Below are 20,523 nucleotides of genomic sequence, written 5' to 3' on the forward strand. Positions count from 1 at the left end.
AAAGACTGCAGCATCAGCTCTAGCAGGTAGGCGCCACAGCAGTTTTTTCTGCGTGAGAGACTTGAGATGGATACTGGGCTTAGCATCAAAGATAAAAGGAAGTGAAAAAGCAGATTATAATAATGGGATACATATAATAATGATAATAATAGCGTACAGAATCCTGTTTACGTAAAATTTTATATAGCTGTTTCTAAATTCTTTTCTGACACTAATTCAGAGATACTAATTTAGATCCAAACCTTAATGATAGGTGGTCAAAGAAGTTCACAAGACTCAAACTAAATTTCCTCCTCATAGTTATGAGTAGTATTTAAAAGGATGTGAAAGAAATGCCAAAATTAAACAAATCAGTACATGGTTCTCATAATATTCTTTAGAATGAAAACCATTTTTACCAGCTTACTTCTTAATATCCTACATTGGTTTCTTTGGTAAAAGAAGGAAGGGCTGGTGCAGAGAGATATATGAGAGGATGTTCATCATACTGTTAAGAATGTTCACCTCTGGGTAGTGGATTTTGGGAGTTTTCCTGCTCTTTGTATGTTTTATGTATTTGAATTTTTATGATGAATAAACATCATTTTTAAAAATTTTTAAGATTTTATTGGAGAGAAAGCATACATGTACCAGTGGGGAGAGGGGGCATGCAGGGAAGAGGAACAAGCTGACTCCGCACTGAGCACAAGCCCAAAGCACAGGGAATCTCAAAAGGATGCAGAAACCAACTCAGAGAAGTTCCCACTGGCCAAATAGGAGAAAATTTGAGCATCAGAATAAAAAATGATGGTAAGTGGATTGTAATCCATTTAATAAATCAGAAAGCCATGAGTACATACTGGTACAAATAAATAAATGACTAAATAAGGTATCGAGAAACAAGATATTTACATAAGCACAGAGTACCTTCCCACAAAATATTTGCTGACTACACGGGGAAGGAATATTATGGGGCAGAAGCCTGGCAGACATAACTTTAATCAAGTTAATGTCAATAGTAATGGGCAAACTGAAATCATGAACAAGAATTCAGCAACGCTTCTGTGGTATTTCTACCAAATATGCCTAATTTAAATCTAATCCTAAGGAAACATCAGACAAACCCAAATTAGGAACATTCTATCAAATACCTGGCCTGTAATTCCTCAAATGTGTCAAGACCATAAAAGTCAAGAAAGTCTAAGGAACTTCTAGGTTGAATAAGACTGAAGAGAGACATGAAAACTGAGTACAGCATGTGATTCTGAACTGAGTGCTTTATTCTAAAGACTGATATTGGGACAAGTGGCAAAACTTGAATGGGGTCTGAGGATAAGATGGTAGTACTAATTTCCAAATTATATTACTATCCCAAGTCAGACGGTTATACTGTTGTTATGTGGGGGAATGTTTGTAGGAATGGTAGCCTAAATTGTTAAGAAATGGTGTGTCATCATGTCTGCAACTTATCCTCTAGCGGAACTGGAGGAAAAAAAATTCCTATATTAGCAACTCTTCTCTAAGTTTGAAATTGTTTCAGAATTTAAAAAATAAACATGTATATACATGTTAAAATCCTTAGTAAATTTATGTATAGACATGTTAATATCCTTAGTAAATGGAGAGCATTTTTATTTTATTTTTAAGTAGGCCCAGCCCAGATCCCAGCACAGGGCTTGAACTCATGGCCGTGAGATCAAGACCTGAGCTGAGATCGAGGTAAATCCTAAACCAACTGAGCCACCCAGATGCCCCAAGAGCATTTTTAAATTGGTAATAATTTGGGTATCCTAATACAAAAAGGACAAAAGATAACAATGGGATGTTCTCAAAAGAAGAAACAAAAAATAGCTAGTAAGCCTCCTTAGTGATCAAAGAAATTGCAAAGAAAAACCAAAGAGATACCATTTTCCAGCTATCAGATATTTAAAATTATAATACCTGCTGTTAAAGATGCTGTGGATGTCGCTTATGTTAACCATAGGAATGTACATTGTTAATTCTAGTAAAGGGTATCAAAGTTGGAGTGTACGTTTTCATTGTTACTATTGTCCCATTTCTAGGAATTGATGACAAAGAAGTAATGATACAAGTTAACAAAGATGTGTACGATAAGGTTGTTATAATCCCTGTGTATTACTGAAAATCTGGAGATAACCTAAGAATTATCAACACAGATTGGTTGATTATGTTGTATTTACATAGTGGAATACCTTGCTTGCAAAGGGAGGAGATAAAAACAAAACAGATTACAAAACAATCTATGTAATATATGATGTGTATATGTAGAAGGTGGTCTGTAAAGATATACATCAATAGAACAGTAATTGTCTCTGGGTGTTTGAATTGTGGATTATTTGGCTTTTTTTTTTTTCTTTTTCTTTTTATAAACCTTCCTGTGAGGCAGTGTAGTTTAGATAGGGGCCTTCGGTTAGACAATCTAGGTTTGAATCCTGACTCTTCCACTTACTAGCTATGTGACATTGTACAAGTTGCTTCTTGGGGCCCTCATTACTTAGGCTTCAATATGAATAATAATAATAGAAACTACTTCTTAAGATTATTAAATGAGATAGTAAAAATTTACCACTTAGCAAACACTGGCTAATATTGTAAGGGCTTAATGAATTTTGGCTTCCATCATTATTATTATTTCTGCTTAAATGCTTGAAATTTATTCTAATAAACATTTTTATTAATAGGCAAATTGATAAAGCTGTTTCTCCTTTGGGACTGTAACTACACAAGCAAATATTTAGAATCTGGACAATCAGCTTTCTTTTCCCTATCTTACTCTTTCTTTTGAGAAAAACACATTTGGAAATCAATTCCTCCTTAGATATGTCTGTGAATGAGCAGTAGTCATATTTCCTGTGCCTCCCACACTACTTAGTTCACTCCTGAAAGCTTATTAGAAGACTCGATAACAGTGTTTCTTCTTACTTACTTGGCAGTTCATTCTAGGTGGTACTGTTGTACTCATCCAATTCCTTCTTACCTCCTTAAGTGCTTACCTTGTTCCATCTTGTTATCCCACCTGATTTTCATCCATCCTGCAACTGGAGCATTACTATATTATATTGACAGCATGGGGATTAATAATCATTAATAATTACTGAGAACTGATTATCTCTCACCTAGTAACTTATTATTTTTGTTATTTCATTTAATCCTTACAAATCTCATGAAGATTATAGTATCCCCATTTTGAACATGAGGAAAGGGACACAACAGGTTTAATTAGTTTATTTAAAGTCATACAGGGACTCAATCTCAAGGGACTCCAAATAGCCAAAATGGTTTTGTGAAAGAACAAGGTTGGAGGTCTCATACTTCCTAATTGCAAAACATTTAACAAAGCTACAGTAATCAAAGCAGTGTGGTTTGGTACTGGCATAAAGGCAAACATTTAGACCAATAGAATATAATAAAGGACCCAGAAGTAAACGCTCGCATATATGGTCAAACAGTCATCTACAGGAGTGCTTAGACCATTCAAGGGGAAAGAGCAGTCTTCAGTAAAATGGTACTGGGAAAACTGGATTATCCACATGCAAAAGAATGAAGATGGGCTCTTCTATTATACTGTATATAAAAATTAACTCAAAATGGATTAAAGACCTAAGCATGAAACCCAAAACTATAAAAGTTTTAAAAGAAAACTAAGGGGAAAATCTTCATGACGTTGGATTTGACAATTATTTTGGATATAATACCAAAAGCACAAGCAAAGAAAGCAAAAATAGACAAATGGGACTACTTCAAACTTAAACACTTCTGTGCATCCAAAGACACAGTCAGTAGAGTGAAAGGGCAACCTAAGAAATGGGAGAAAATAGCTGCCTATCTTTTATGTCATAAAGAATTAATATGCAAAATATATAAAGAACTACTATTCAGTAACAACAAATAGCCTGATTAGAATCTGGGCCAAGGTCTTGAACAGAAATTCTCCAAAGATGATATGCAAATAGCTGAAAAGCAAATGAAAAGGTAATAGGCCTAATCATTAGAAAAATGCAAGTCAAAGCCACAGTGAGATAATACCTTTCTCACTAAGGTAGCTTCTCAAAAAAATAGAAAATAGAAAGTATTTGGCAAGGATTAGATAAATTAGATCCCTTGTGCCTTGGTGATATTGTAAAATAGTACAACTGCTATGAAGTTTTTATGGCATTTCTCAAAAACTTAAAAAATAGACTGTATGATTGAGCAATCCCTCTTCTGGGTGTATATCCAAAAGTATGAAAAGCAGGGTTTCAAAGAGATGCTTGTATACCCATGCTCATAGCATTATGATATGGTATTATTCACAATAGCCAAGAGGTAGAAGCAATCCAAATGTCTAGCAATCGATGAATGGATAAACAAAATGTAGGATATACGTACAGTGAAATATTACTCAGTATTAAAAAGAAAGGAAATCCTGACACATGCTACAACATGGATAAACCTTAAGGACATTATGCTAAGTGAAATAAGCCTGGCACAAAAAGACAAATACTATATTACTGTATTCATGTGATGTATCCAAAGTAGTCAGCTTCATAGAAACAAACTACTTTGTGATTTGTGATGGCGATTACCAGGGGCTGGAGAGGGGAAAACAATGAGTTTTTAAAATGGGTATACAGTTTCAGTTTTGCAAGTTAAAAGGTTCGTTAATATAATAACCCTACTAAACTGTACACTATATGTATTTTTGCAATTAAAAGGAAAAAATGGGTTAAAAATTTAACTATGGGGGCGCCTGGGTGGCTCAGTTGGTTAAGCTACTGCCTTCGGCTCAGGTCATGATCCTGGAGTCCCAGGATAGAATCCCACATCAGGCTCCCTGCTCGGCAGGGAGTCTGCTTCTCCAACTGACCTCTCTCATGCTCTCTCATGCTCTCTCTCTCTCAAATAAATAAATAAATAAATAATAAAGTCTTTTAAAAATTTCACTATGTTCTATTTACAAAAAATAAATCCAAATATATAGACAAGAAAACATATAAAGTAAAAGACAAAAATATATATACCAGGCCAAAACAAGCAAATAAAACAACAACACAATAAGATACCACTTCACACCTTCTGTGATGGCTAGAATCAAAAATTCAGATAGTAAGTGTTAGCAAGGATGCAGAGAAATCAGAACATTCATATACTACCAGCAAGAATGTAAAAAACAGTTGCTTTGGAAAACAGTCTGGCATTTTCCCCCAGAGGTTAATCATGGAGTTATTATTTGATCCAGCAATCCCACTCCTAGGTATCTGGCCAAGAGAAATTTTTTTTATTTCTCAGTGTTGTGCACATGTCTACACAAAACTCTGTACATGAATTGTTTATAGCAGCATTATTTATAATGGGCCAGAAGTAGAAGCAACCCAAATATTCATCAACTGATGAATGGTTAAACAAATGTGATATATCCATATCTGGAATATTATTCAGCCATAAAAAGGAGTGAGATATTGTTACATTGCTACAACATAGATGAATTCTTAAGACATTATGGTGAGAGAAACCAATAACAACAGACAAATTATATATGATTTCACTTACATGAAATGACTATAATAAGCAAATATATAGAGACAAAGTAGATTAGTGGTTCTTTCAGGCTGGGGGCATGGGAAAGTTCAGGAGGGTGATACTAATGAGTATGGCACTCCCTCCTGAAGGGATGAAAACTATTCTAAAATTGATTGTGGTAATAGTTAACCTAACTCTGTGAATATACTAAAGCCATTGAATTGTACACTTTTTTTTTTTTAAGATTTTACTTATTTATTTGACAGATAGAGATCACAAGTAAGCAGAGAGGCAGAGAGAGAGAGAGGAGGAAGCAGGCTCCCTGCTGAGCAGAGAGTCCAATGCGGGGCTCAATCCTAGGACCCTGGGACCATGACTTGAGCCAAAGGCAGAGGCTTTAACCCACTGAGCCACCCAGGCGCCCCGAATTGTACACTTTTAAAAAAAAGATTTAGTTATATATTTTAGCACACACATGATGGGAGAAGTGGAAAGGGAGAGAAACAGACTCTCTGCTGAGTACAGAGCTCGATGCCAGGCCCAAACCCACAATCCTGAGATCATGACCTAAGTCGAAATCAAGAGTTAGACACCCAACAGAGTCAGCCACCCAGGTGCCCACAATTTGTACACTTCCAGTGGGTGAATTGAATGGTATATAAATTATATCTCAATAAAATTCTTTTAACAAAAATTAAAGGATCCATTGATTTTAGCCAGTGGAGGTCACTGGTGACCATAATAACAGTTTTAATGAAATGATGTTGGTGTGGAATGGTTTTAAATGAAAATGTGAGGGAAGGAATTGGAGACACCAAATATTAGAAAATTCAAGGAGTTCTGATGCAGAAAAATAGAGTAGTAGTTGGCAGAGGAAGTGAGACAGGAAATGTTTTTATTTTCTTAAAAGGAAGAGATATTAAAAAAAAAAAGGAAGAGATATACTTGTGTTTATTTAAAAAAAAAAGGAAGACATAAGAGTATGTTTATATACTTTAGAATGTATCCATTAGAAAGGGAAAGTTAATATGAGAGAGAAATGGAAGAATTGCTAGAGTGACATCCTATAGGATGAGGTCTGGGAGCAAGTACAGATACTGGGTTAGTATTGGTGTTTAGCTAGTTCACCTAGAGGCTCCTGGGTGGCTCAGTCAGTTAAGTGGCTGCCTTTGGCTCAGATCATGATCCCAGGGTCCTGGGATCGAGCCCCACATCGGGCTTCCTGCTCAGCGGAGAGCCTGCTTCTCCCTCTCCCTGTGCCTGTGCTCTGCCTACTTGTGCTGTCTATCTCAAATAAATAATAAAATCTTTAAATAAATAAATAGTTCACCAGTTCACCTGGCTGGCTCAATTAGTAGAGCGTTTGACTCTTGATCTCGGTCATGAGTTCAAGCCCCACATTAGAAGCCCCACATAGAACTTGCTTTAAAAAAAAAAAAAGTTTCATAAATAGTTCAACTGTGGTAATTAGGAGGAGAGGGTATTTATGTTGGTAAAGATGCTGATAGGTAAATGTAGTAATAGATGTCTCTGCTAGTTGTTTGTTTTCTCAGTGAAAGGTTATAAGCTAAGAATAAAGATGGGTAGGGATATTAAGGGTTTGTATATAAAAAGAGAAAGTATGAAAATCATCAAGAAGGGTGAGACTGTGTATAGCGGGATTGCCAGGCTGTCTTAAGGGCCTATTGAAGTTTGAGGTCATGATTTTACACTGAGACCAGTCCACTGGGATGGGGCCATTTCTCCTACCACTTTTAGCTGTACTGAGGCAAATGTGGAGTGGACAGAGAGTTTAATTTAGCCAGAATAGTTTTGCTGAGCAGGTGAGACAAGGCAAGAGAAGAGCAAGGAAGGAGATACAAGAATTGGTCATGGATAAATGTGGCTAAATAGTTGAAAGAGTGTATCAAAGGGAGCGAGTGAAGTGGTAGGCAATGGTTTGGAGATCTCAGTGTAGTCAAATGATTCCCTATGGGCTCTGGGTGGAGATAGGAAGTGGCAGTTGTGGGTGTGAATGGAGATCACATAGGGATAACAGTTATTGATAATGGCAAGGTCTAAGGTATGATCGTGAGAGGGAGCACCACAGGTAGGATGGAAATAAGATCATTGAAGGAGAGGTGGTCAAGAAACTGAAAGGCCAGGATGTTTGAAAGACAGTTAATGGCCCAGTGTTGGCTAGATGACAACAGTAATGGGTAGTAGGAGACATAATCTAATAACTTCTTTACATCAGTACGTAAAAAAAATCAGAGTAATGTAGAACTGAATTCTTTTTCGTGAAAGTCCGTGACCTCTTTCAGTAGTATCTCCGTCAGACATTGAATGCACGTTCTTAGTATTTTCCAACTGCGACTCAGGTCTGTGCTGGTCATTGTTCTCCTTGCATTCCTAGTCTCTGTATGTTCTACTCTTAGTTGAGTATTTATGGTGAAGAGAATCAAACTCAGTGTTATTAGGTGAAAAGCGTCAGAAAAGAAAAATCTGTGACAGCCTTCAGGGTAATAGTAATGGAATTTTTAACTTGAAAATTACTTGTGAATAGACTTCACAGTCTTTATAGTCACATGCAAATTATATGCTAATATAACTTTAGCTAGGCAAACTATTTTACACAATTAGTCGAGACATTTAATATTGTGCCTACTCCCCTACAAGTATATCTCACTATTTGTCATAAATGGATACTTGAAATATATGTGTAAATAGAATTTTGGTAATACAAATCATATTTTCTCAATGATTTACATAATAATATCAAAAATGCTTCATCATCACTTTAAATTAATCCTAATTGGGTGTGATAACAGTTTTTCTTCCGAAGTATTTCTATCAAGTAGTAATATCAATATTAAAATGCACCAGAAGTTCTTATTTTCAAAAACCCAGCAATTAATCATTTTAATGAGAGAAATCGGTCTTAAAAAGAAAAATCATTCTTGAACTATGTAATTTTAAGTCAGAAAGGACAAGAGAGATTATTAGTGCAACTCTGTCACCTGAGAAAATTTTGAGCCCCAGACCAGAAAAGTTAAGTACTTTGCCTCATTATCACGTTTAGCTCTAGTTGCTGATACAGATAGACCAGGAGCCCAGGTCTTGAGTGTACTTCCCACTGTGTTTCGCTGGTATCGTTTATATATTGTAAACCTACATTATTTCCATCTTGAATTGTCTTTATATGTCATGTACCAAGTTAATACAAGTGAGGCCTATTGTGAAGGTTTCATAGGTGGGACTAAAAGAAAAATCTCTTCCTAAAACTATACACCTGGATACTTTGTGTTAAATGGAGTCATATTCAAACCTCATCACAGCCACATTAGTGTATTTGAACCCACAGACTTCATTGAATCTGGATCTCACTCTGAGGCTTAGAAAACTTTTTAGGTGCCTGTCACTTAATTGTCGTACAGCTTTGAACGAATCGCTTAAGTCTCCAAAAGGGTCTTAATTTTCCCTACCATGAAATAGAGCTAATGACTACCTCACAAGGCTGTTGTAATGATCAAATGTGACAGAGATTCAAAACATTTCCTGAGTATTTACTGTGTTAGACAGTTTGCCAGTAGATAAAATCAAGTAGTTTTGTTACAAAAAATACCCGAGTTTATTATTTACAAGAAAACATTTCCCTTATCAACTAGTTATTTCATATATATGTATTTTTGCTTTTGTAGTTTATATTTTCACAAATAAAATCTCGTCTTTTGTTACTCAAGCTTTTTTGTTGTTGTTACATTTACATATATTCTTTGATCGCATTGAGACTTTTAAGTATTCCTTTGATCATTGTTTGAGAAACTACAAGTTCATCAAGTGGTATTTATTATTTGCTTGATTTCTTTTCTAGATATACTGCATCTATATCTACATCTAGATATACTATAGCAAATTTTTAAAATCTCTTTTTTTTTTTAAGATTTATTTATTTATTTGAGAGAGAAAGAGCACGAGCGTAGAGAGGAGCAAAGAGAGGGGGACAAGCAGACTCTGCACTGGGCATGGAGCCCAACATGGGGTTGGATCCCTTGACCCCTGAGATCATGACCTGTGCCATAATCAAGAGTCCAAAGCCCAATGGACTAAGTCACCCAGGTGCCCCCCCCCTTTTTTAAACCTTCTTAATGAGAATGACAAAATCACTTTTCACAAAAAAACCAAAATGCCATTTGTCAGTAGAAATTGAAGTTAACTGTTGTAAATGTCTGTCAGACGTCCTGCTTAAAATTGGGTGAGGGGAGATACTGATAGGTACAAAAGTCTCATTTCTTTCTGTCAGTTTTTTTAAAATGTTGAACTTGGTCATCAGAATATAAATTTAGGGGTACCTGGGTAGTTCAGTCAGTTAAGCATCTTACTCTTGATCTCAGCTCAAATCTTGATCTCAGGGCCGTGAGTCCAAGCGTGCACTGGGCTTCACGTTGGTTGTGGAGCCTACTTAAAAAAAAAAAAAAAAAATAATAATAATAATAATAATAATATATGTATAGCTTTACATTTCATGTCATTGGACAACTCTTACCCGTATTTAATATTAATATAAAGAAATTTACTATCAGACGATATAGTAATATCGTCTGATAGTAAATGGAACAATTTTTTTGACCAAAAACAATTTTTTTTAAAGATTTTATTTATTTATTTGACAGAGAGAAATCACAAGTAGATGGAGAGGCAGGCAGAGAGAGAGAGAGAGAGAGGGAAGCAGGCTCCCTGAGCAGAGAGCCCGATGCGGGACTCGATCCCAGGACCCTGAGATCATGACCTGAGCCGAAGGCAGCGGCTTAACCCACTGAGCCACCCAGGCACCCCGACCAAAAACAATTTTAAATGATATTTTAAAGGTAAAAATTAAAGTTCTAATAATTGTTTTTATATTCTTCATACTTTTGTAGTTTTAAAGACAAATTGTGGAATCACAAATTCTTTTTTTTTTTTTTTTTTACTATAAAAGTTGTTGAAAATTAAGAAAATCAAAGTAAAATAGTATACAGGATTTGAAATGTGCTGCTTTAGGACATGTTTTAAATACTTTGATAACCTAACCTTTGTTAATTGCTTGGAAACACTAATAAGGAGGACAGGGTCATATTTGTAACTAGAGTTTCTTCTGCCACCCCCTGATTTATAAGTTACTATACTGCTGAACAGGTACAAAAAAAGACAACAGCCTCAAAATTAAAGGAGTTTAATTTTTTAAAAATTTTAGATGACAATAGAAGATATTTTTTTTTCAGTAAAAAGAGATTTTTATATGTATTGCTGGCAGGAGCTGTATCTCATAGAGATTAACAATACTTAGTAATAGTTTAATATCAATACTATATAAACTAGTTCAGTTTTAAATGCTGTAATTCCGTGTATCATAAATGAATATTATCAATTTATATACCTAAATATATTGATTTTTTCCCATTTAACTTTGTTATCAAAGTGTTTATTGTCCTAGTTAGTTTGGGGAAGTTTATTATTTGTAAAGTTCTAAACATTGCTGGTGACTGGATTGTTTTATGTCAGTGTTAAATAAAGAAAGAGATTAAGGTGTTTTGACTGTATGTCTTTATTTTTGTTCCCATATCAAACCTCTCTACCACCTTTGAAGAGAGCCTTAGCTCTACTATAGTTACTTTAACAGACTGGGAGAATAAAAAAGAAATAACCAATTGTTCTGGTTGAGTAGTAGCAACATAAAACTAAGGTTTAATTTGTGTAGGTGTTGTCTAGTAATGTACCTCAGACAGCAAATTTACTACCAAGCACTTAAGGCAAATTTTATTATTGAACAATTTGGGGAAGAAGAAAAAATGCTTAAGAAACGTTGTTATATGTGAAACAATGTCTTGAGTAGATTGGCTGTTGGTGGATTAGAATGAACTGGTTATATTCTTGATCCACCCTCCTTTAACCAGTATTGACATTTGTCAAATGGTTGCCTGAAATTCACTTCATAATCTGGGGTCTTGGAGCAGATTTACCCCTTGTGCACATCTAATTGACCCGGATAGGAATTGAACATGCTGCCTTCAAACAGCAGCACTGTCTTCTGAAAGTTGAGCTAGCCAGGACAAATATGTTACTTATCTATTCATATGTATTTATATATATTTATATATTCATATACTTATGAAAGAGTCACATCAGTACCATTATGGAATATCATTTTTAATGGACACATTTCTTCACTCACTAAACTGGAAAAATGTGTCCATATAATCCAGTCTCTCATTGAAAATGGAGAAATAACTATATGTGAAATAACCATACTGGCAAAGCCTCCAGTTGGAGTCATATTTATTTTGCACAAAACAGTATTCCTTTCTCTTGGTTTTCTATTTTGTTTTTGTTAGGTGCTTTGGGGCTAGCTCTGGCTGTTCAATAAAATATTTACAAAAAAGGGCAACAGGCTGAGTAGCCTACCACTGATTTTGCACACTAAGTAGTCAGCTGCTTTCCCTAACTTGTTAGGTTCTTCAGTGTTGCATGTGTGCTTCAAATTATATTTCATTTTTCTTTAGGGCACTGATTCTGCATATGTGATTGCCTTACTTAGGATCACACGAGACAAACACTTCTGTATGTTTAAGGACACCCACCGCTTATACAGCATTTGTCACTTAAATGTCTATAAAACAGCCACGCTCCAGAACTCCATTATCATGACAATACATAGCACACATGTTGTGCATTATCAAGAATATTAAATTCAGTCAGTATTAAACCAGTTGTTCTTCACAGTTACTAATTTTTTTTGAGGTGTTTCATAACATTTGTAAAAACATTTTTAAGTAAGCTCTCCACCTAACGTGAGGCTTGAACTCGTGAGCCCAAGATCATAAGTCTCATGCTGTACCAACTGAGCCTGGCAGTCTCCCCATTTTTGTAAAATATTTTAAAATAGGAACATTATTACTAAAATTCATGTGAGAGATAATTTATTTTCTTGCATTCATACATTTACTTTATTATTTTTGTTTTAAAAACAAAGTGGAAATTATACTCGCTTGTCTTCATAGGCCTTAAAAGATCAAATTGTTAATTACTATTATTTTAGCAGTTTGTTCTAAGAAAATTAAGACTTTCCTGGCAAATGAGCTTAGGTGATCGAGATATTGATTCAGGTGTACTTGGCATAGCACTTCATTAACTATGTGGTAATTATCTATGATTACTCCTGAAAAGCTATAGTGGCTTCATCTTTTAGGTTGCTTCATTAAATCATTAATTTTCTTGGAGGTAACTAAGCTTGACATAATTAAGCCATCTCAGTCTCCACAGATTTTTATCTTCCCATTATGTCAAGAATGCTGTGCCAGTTAACATAAGGCATTTTAACTTATTCCCAGGGTCTATTGACTATATTTTTAAATTATTTTTACTATTTTGGTTCATTTTATATTATATTTAAGTAATTTCATGAATTTTAATTACTTCCTTAATATTTTGGGTTAGATTTTGAATTTCCCTTGTAATTAACCCATTTATGTGTTTGAACCACTTCTTACCAACAGTTCTTTGACCGGTGGCTACAGGAAGCTGCTTCAATTTATCCAGAACGTCATATATGAGGAAGGATTTGATGGATCCAATCCCCAGGTATTGAGTACCTTCAAAACATTTTGTAATCATGTGTATAATGTTGCTTTTAAACTCTTTAGAGGTAAACCCAGAAGGTTTTAGAATAATCAACAGTGAGCAAGCTGTTTCCAAGCACAGAAGATGTCCATAAGCAGTGCACAGGCAGCCTTAGTTTGATTGTTAATGTGTATTTAAAGTTTTAGCTAAGTTCTCAGTGTATGCACAAAAGATGTATACATACATTGTCAACATAAATTATCTGAAGTACATATTTGTAGCACCTGGAATTAATAAATAACCACATGTTAAAATTACTCCTAAATCTGCAGGACTTGTACTTTCTTATCTAAATTTTTTATATTTGTCATTTAGTCCTTAACTGAATTCCCTTATGAGTAAAAATTAGTTAAGATCTTATTTCTTATAACATCATGCTTTGAGTTGTCTCATTGAATAAAAAGTGATTTTGTTTGCTATTTTAAAATATTTTATAACTTAATTATTTCTCTGTAGCTCTATTTTTTAAAATGGAAGTTTTTAAATTCCCTCTGTTAAAGATTCCAAGTTCCTACTATTAAAGATGTTCCGGTTAGTTTAACTTAAACAAAATGAGAGAAATTTTGTTTCTAGATATCATGCCTTTCAGAAATCTTTCTCAGTGATTTTAATTGCTATAGCTGCTAAAGATTTTCAGTTCATTATTATTATTTTAGCAGAAGTATTTCCAGAGCACCATTATTTTTACTGAAGAAAGCAAGGAATCCAGAAGTCTTTTGTTTTTGCATTATCAACTGCATTTTCTCCTAATCCATAAATTTTAAGTATTCCTATAAACTTTACTGCTGTATTTAATTTTTTTCCACAGCAAGGTAATTTTTAAATTTGTTTTCATCATCAGGTTTTTTAAAAAATTATTTTTATTAACATATAGTGTATTATTTGCCCCAGGGGTACAGTTCTGTCAATCATCAGGCCTAGAAATTTCACAGCACTCACCATAGCTGATCATCAGTTTAATAGCAAGTTGAAAATACTTATGTGTGTGGTGAAGCATACACATTTATTTGTAGATAACTCTTCATGTATGTTACAGTTTTGTGGGCTCAGTTTTTATTACAATTTTATTTTGCTCATTGTTGCTCCATTTTTGGTTCTAGCTAAGATTTATGGGCACTGTGTCATCCCTTTAGTAGCATTACCCGTCTGGAGAGGTAAATTGGTCCCTGACAGACACCTCTCTCCACTGGCTGTGGTTGCTATGGAAACAGGCATGTCATAGCAGTTCCTATGATACAGTGTGCAGAGCTGGTGTTCTTGCAGAATGATGATACATCTTCTAAGAGCAAGAAATTTTATAAAGTGCAAAAAAGCAAAGCCAATAGCAAAAAGATATATACATACTTGCATATATATGTATATACACATGTGTACACACATCTGCACACATCCATCCAAAGGACCCTTGATCAGTAAGCTATTATTAGAATGGAATGAAGTGTTTATTTTCCTAGTCATTTATTTGAATATGAAAAACAACACAATTTTCAATACAATTTCAACACAATTTTTATTTCATGAAAGTTGATAAACAACAAATTGAACTGGTTTGTCTCTCTGAACCAGAGGTTCTACAACTATTGACTTTCATAAAGATTAAACAGAGGGATGTAGATATTTATATGGTGAATACCAAGAATGGTGAAAAAATTTATAACATGCAAAAGCATAAATTTTATGTTGTTTTTATGTTAATAAATTTCCGTATTGTTATATTATGGAATGTATCATTTGCCAAATTACCTTATGTATACATCTGTCTCAGAAACTTTAGATGAGTTCAAGAAGCCACAAAAATGCATCTATGAAACACTACTTCAAAAAATATTATTCCTGAGTCAAAATAATGTTCTGATACTGAAATAAATCCTCCTTTTAAAAAAAAAAAGTGTTTTCATTTATTCATTCGGGAAAGAGAAAGAGAGAGCACAAGCATGGGGAGTGGCAGACGGAGAAGGAGAAGCCTTGACTCCCTGCTGAGCTGGGAGCCTGATGTGGGGCTCAGTCCCAGGACCTTGGGATCTTAACCTGAGCTGAAGGCAGACGCTTAACCAACTGAGCCACCCAGGTGCCCCAAACTCTTCTTTTTAAAAGGAAATTTTTTTATTTCCTCTATCACTACATTTCTAAAAAAACTTATATTTTCAAATAACCTAATTTAGTTTACTTGAAGTAGGCTATTAGGAACTGAGTATTATATACTATTACATTATTACCTTGGTAGTAAGTAAAGTAGTGTAGCTCATCTGTAAGGATATTTGGAATGGAGACATTTACAAATCGCTGCCATAATTTCATTTAAGTTATGAATATAACTAAATATCTAAGAGCTATGTAATAGTAATGAACATTGATTTTCCTTAGAATACGAGATTAAATATTTTGCATGTTCTCATAGGAATAAATTTAAGTATTTATTGTTCAGCTTAACACAAAAGTTTATTTTTTAAATTTTGTTATGCCCTACGATGTGCCCCCATTATTATATGTCATAGCAAAGGAATTATAACAAAAACGACTCGGGAAATTTATAATTCAGCTTTTTTTTTTTTTTTTTTTGCAATTACTGTCATTTTTTTAAAAAATATAAATGTATTCCCTATGTTGAAGTATTATGCTCAATTATACTCTGGTGTGCTGAGTACCTACCCCACTTAAATATCTCATTATTCATTCTTTGGCTTAATATTTTCATTATTTTTCAGGTATATCAATGTATCTGTCAAGGTTGCTAAACCTCTGTAGTTCTCCTGCTTCTGCACCTAACAGCATTTTTGTTACAAACTTTTAGCAGATGCTCTTTGATACAATAGTTGGTAATAGTAACTGGGTTAAAATATACAGCTGACCCTCAGTTTCTGAAATGTTGTCAGGGAAAACGATATAATGTTGCTCTCCTTCTGCCTTCAGATTTTGTTCTAATACCTAGATTTTGAGGAAAGGTTTCTCTCTCCCTTTTTCCAGATTGCTCTTTCTGTTGAGAATCTAATTAAGATACATGAGAAAACAAGTTTAGGAATGACAAAATAAAATGTAATCTATTTTACTTAAACTTTACTTAAATTCTGAGTTTCTAAGTAATACAATGTAAGGGACAACCTGTCAGTTCACAGTTATTTTACATGAATTCATCCAAAACTTATTTAAACTTCTAACACAAGCCCTGGTACATATTATTATTTTGTTTCATTCAAGTAATGCAGAAATTAAAAAAGAAAACAATTTTTATGGACTGCCAAGGATCATAACATATATCTTAAGGTGACTGCCTATCATAAACTTAATATGACCAGAAAAGAAAATTGGACTGGCTACTTTGATAGTATCATTGTGTTCCAGGTTCTTGCAGTCAGGAAGGTTTTTTTAAATGTGCTTAAACTAAATTCATTTTTCTTTAATCTCATTTTAATAGCTGTATCCAACCCATTGTGTCCCTTTATAGATTTGAAGAATTGTACAGGCTCATAGAACAATGTTCTATTCTGTCCTTTTTATTGTAGAGATGAGAAAATGAATGCCTATGTAGTGTATGGGTCTTGCCTAGAACTGCATCTTCTTAATTACACAGTCTAGACACTGAATATCTGTCTTACCCATTTTACTAATTATTGTCCCTTTTTGTTTTTCCTCTTCTAACATTTTCCCTACTTTCCTTTATTGATAAATTCTCAAAAATAACACAAATTCAACTTTCATCTGTAATATCAGGGAGCTAGTGGGTGGTTAATAAATTATATTAGTTAAATAAATTTTATTAGTTTTATTATAGCAATAACATGTGATATATTATAGGATCTGGCTTCAGCAGAAATCACACTCAAAAGTGGCACATGTTCCAAATTTCTGCTTTAAGAGAGAAAACTTAACTTTCCCAATGAGAATTGTAATAATAATTTCTAAATTACTTCCATGCACCAGGTTTTGCTATTGTCTCCTCCTTTGCCCAGAAATTTTGCCGGCTTGCTAAGGAAAGCATTTATAAAACATTTGTTCAGTTAGAATAACACAAACAGTAAAATCTGTTATAAATACATCTCTGGCAAACACTTATTGATAATCATCCTAGGTTTTATTTAATGGTTTTTAAATGTTCTTTTTTCCAGGAAATATTAGTCACTATATCAGTAGTCTTGACTTCTAGATGTTCACTTGTTCAATTTTATGGAAAGGATTAAATTTAAATTATTTGGTAAAAATAACCTCAAGAAGAATAAGTAAAGGCTTATATAGAGAGAGTGTAAAACCAAAACACATATTTTTAAACTTCTTTCAAAGTATCAGACATTGGACACAGTAGCATTTTAAATGAGAAATATTGAGCAAATTATAGTTTATTGAAAGGCTTGTAGAATTTTGTAATACTAAGAATGGTTTGTAAGCCTTCAGGTGTTCTTTATTGCTAACTGATTTTTTATATATTTTTTCAGACGCCTCAAACAGTCCTTAGAGTAGTCACTGTTAAAATGTAGAAGATTGAGGCTTTTGATACTCTTCAATTTTTACAAAAGTAAGAAAAAAAAGTCAATTGTGCTTTTGCAGTCTTGTAATAGTGAAGATTTCCTTTATCTGACCTTACACTAACTACACATTTTACCACCTCTACTGACTTTACCTCCTTAATCTTTTATAAATTTAAAAACTGGCAAAGAGAAGTGAAAGAGGTAGCCTACTGTTTAACAAAACTTAATGTGTTTACCTCTCTCCCACTTTCCTTTAGAAAAAACAGAAAAACATTTTAAGAATAGGAATCCAGAATCTTGGTTCACCTTTGTGGGGAGATGACATTTGCTGTACAGAAAACTGTGACAACAGCCACAGCCTTACGAAGTTCCTGTATGTTCTCCGTGGTCTTCTACGAACTTCTCTTTCGGCCTGTATCATCACAATGCCAACACATCTTATCCAGGTATGAGTCTTTCCCAAAGTTCTTTTCCCTAACTAGTGTGACATAAGGAAGAGCGATATATACATGCTTTATGAGTCTGAGTCTAAGTTATTTTCATTTGCCATTTAAGTAAGACAGATTTCAGAAATGCCAAAAAAAATGTCTTTTACTTTAGATTGTTAAATTGTTGTGTATTTTTGGTTTTAATATACAGTGAGTATATGTAAGTCCATCATTAATAGTGTTATTATTTTTTTCTTTGATTTCTTATAAACATGTAATATTATTGTGACATGAGGTTGATTTTTACTGGTATCTTCATTAATCATAAAGCTGATCTAAACATATGTCTTGAAGAAATATTTGTACACCTGTGTTCTTAGCATTATTTATAATAGCTAAAGTGTGGAAGCATTCTGAAAATCCATTAGCAGATGAATAGATAAGCAAGATGTGGCCTATATTGCAATGAAATATTATTCAACCTTGAAAAGGAAGGAAATTCTGACATATGCAGCAACACTGATGAATCTTGAGGACATTATCCTAAGTGAAGTAAGTCAGTCACAAAAAGACAAATACTGTGATTCCATTTACATGAGGTACTTAAGGTATTAAAAAATCATAGAGCTGGGACGCCTGGGTGGCTCAGTTGGTTGGACGACTGCCTTCGGCTCAGGGCGTGATCCTGGAGTCCCGGGATCGAGTCCCACATCAGGCTCCCAGCTCCATGGGGAGTCTGCTTCGCTCTCTGACCTTCTCCTCGCTCATGCTCTCTCTCACTGTCTCTCTCTCTCAAATAAATAAATAAAAAATCTTTAAAAAAAAAAAAATCATAGAGCTGATGGTAGTATGGTGGTTGCCAGGACCTGGAGGGGAAGAGGACATGGCAAGTTATTATTTAATAGGTATAGAGTTTCAGTTTTGCAAAATGAAAACTGGCCTAGAAATTGTTAGTGGTGGTGGTAACACAACATTATGAATATATTTAATTTCACTGAACCGTATACTTAAAAATGGTTAAAATGGTAAATTTTATGGTATATATCTTTTTCTACATTCCAAATTTTGAAGGAAAAAAAGGGAAGAAAAAAAGTTGATCTGAATAGGACAAGTCCCTTTCTTCCCTTGCTGTTACTGTGTATAAATCTCCTGAAGCTATACTTTCAGGAAAAGAGGTCAGTCCTCCCCAGACAGAAAAAGAGGCATCTTTACAAGATTTTCCTCAATGACTCAAAAAAGTCCTTTTCTTAAGAAGGTTCAAGAGAGGGGTGCCTGGGTGGCTCAGAGGGTTAAAGCCTCTGCCTTCGGCTCAGGTCATGATCCCAGGGTCCTGGGATCAAGCCCCACATCAGGCTCTCTGCTCAGCAGGGAGCCTGCTTCCTCCTCTCTCTGACTGTCTCTCTGCCTACTTGTGATCTCTGTCTGTCAAATAAATAAATAAATAAAAATTTAAAAGAAAAAAAAAAAATGTTCAAGAGGCTGGGGCACCTGGCTGGCTCAGTCAGAAGAGCATGCAACTCTCTGTTCTCAGGGTCATGAGTTCAAACCCCACATTGGGTGTAGAGATTACTTAAATTAACAAAACTTTAAAAAACTTTTATTTTATCTTTTTTTATTTTATTTTTTTCCCTTGACAGAGAGAGTGGGGGAGGGGTGTGGAGGGTGAAGTGCAGAGGAAGAGGGAGAGAGAATCCTAAGCAGGCTCCACACACAGCATAGAGTCTAATGCAGGGCTTAATCTCATGACCCTGAGACCATGACCTGAGCCAAAATCAACAGTTGGACACTCAACCCACTGAGGCACCCAGGTGCCCCCTTCAAAAAGTTTTTTTTTTTAAAGAGTATTCAAGAAGCAAGTTTGGGACAATTTCCATCATTATTTTTATTGTACAGGTAATAGAGAAACTAGAATTATATCGTATATTTTTTCATGGTATTATTTTGTAAATATTTCTATAATGTACAATATTAAAAATAATTTAAAAATTGGCTGCAGTGAATGGAATGTGAAAGTCAAAATAAGCAAAATCCCTGAAATCATTTTTTCTAACTCACATACTAAAACACTGTGAGGAGAGGGGGGCGGAGGATGGGTGGTCAGGTAATGGACACTGGGGGAGGATATGTGTTGTGATGTGCACTTTGTGTTGTTTAAGACTGACGAATCACAGACCTCTACCCCGAAACAAATGATACATTCTATGTTAATAATAAAAAATAATTTAAAAAAACCACTATGATTTGAAATGACACTTAGAGCAGATAGTTTTGAGTTTTGTTTTCCTTTACTTCTCTGGGAAGTCATAGTAATAACAATGATAGCAGTTAACAAATATAAAACACCTAAAGTCAGGATCTAATGCTTCTTATAAAATTTTATGTAACTACTTTTATAATCTCCATTTTACATACAAGGAAACTGTGGTGCAGAAAAATTAAGAAACTAGGTCAGTGTTCAGTACTTGAGAAACCATGCTTTGAACCCAGAAAATTGATTCTAG

The 20,523-nt window shown here is 34.4% G+C and overlaps 1 protein-coding gene across 1 annotated transcript in view; it reads left to right on the top strand.

The window, feature by feature from the left end:
• ELP4 (elongator acetyltransferase complex subunit 4) overlaps nt 1–20,523 on the top strand; it is a 242,755-nt gene that overhangs the window by 76,467 nt on the left and 145,765 nt on the right. The window contains exons 6-7 of the mRNA XM_044259021.1: nt 13,011–13,095; nt 17,852–18,040. Coding sequence (XP_044114956.1) covers nt 13,011–13,095; nt 17,852–18,040 — 274 coding nt within the window. The remainder of the gene's footprint in view (nt 1–13,010; nt 13,096–17,851; nt 18,041–20,523) is intronic.

The sequence above is a fragment of the Neovison vison genome, chromosome 7, assembly GCF_020171115.1.
Source record: "Neovison vison isolate M4711 chromosome 7, ASM_NN_V1, whole genome shotgun sequence".
In the NCBI taxonomy this organism is placed as follows: domain Eukaryota; kingdom Metazoa; phylum Chordata; class Mammalia; order Carnivora; family Mustelidae; genus Neogale; species Neogale vison.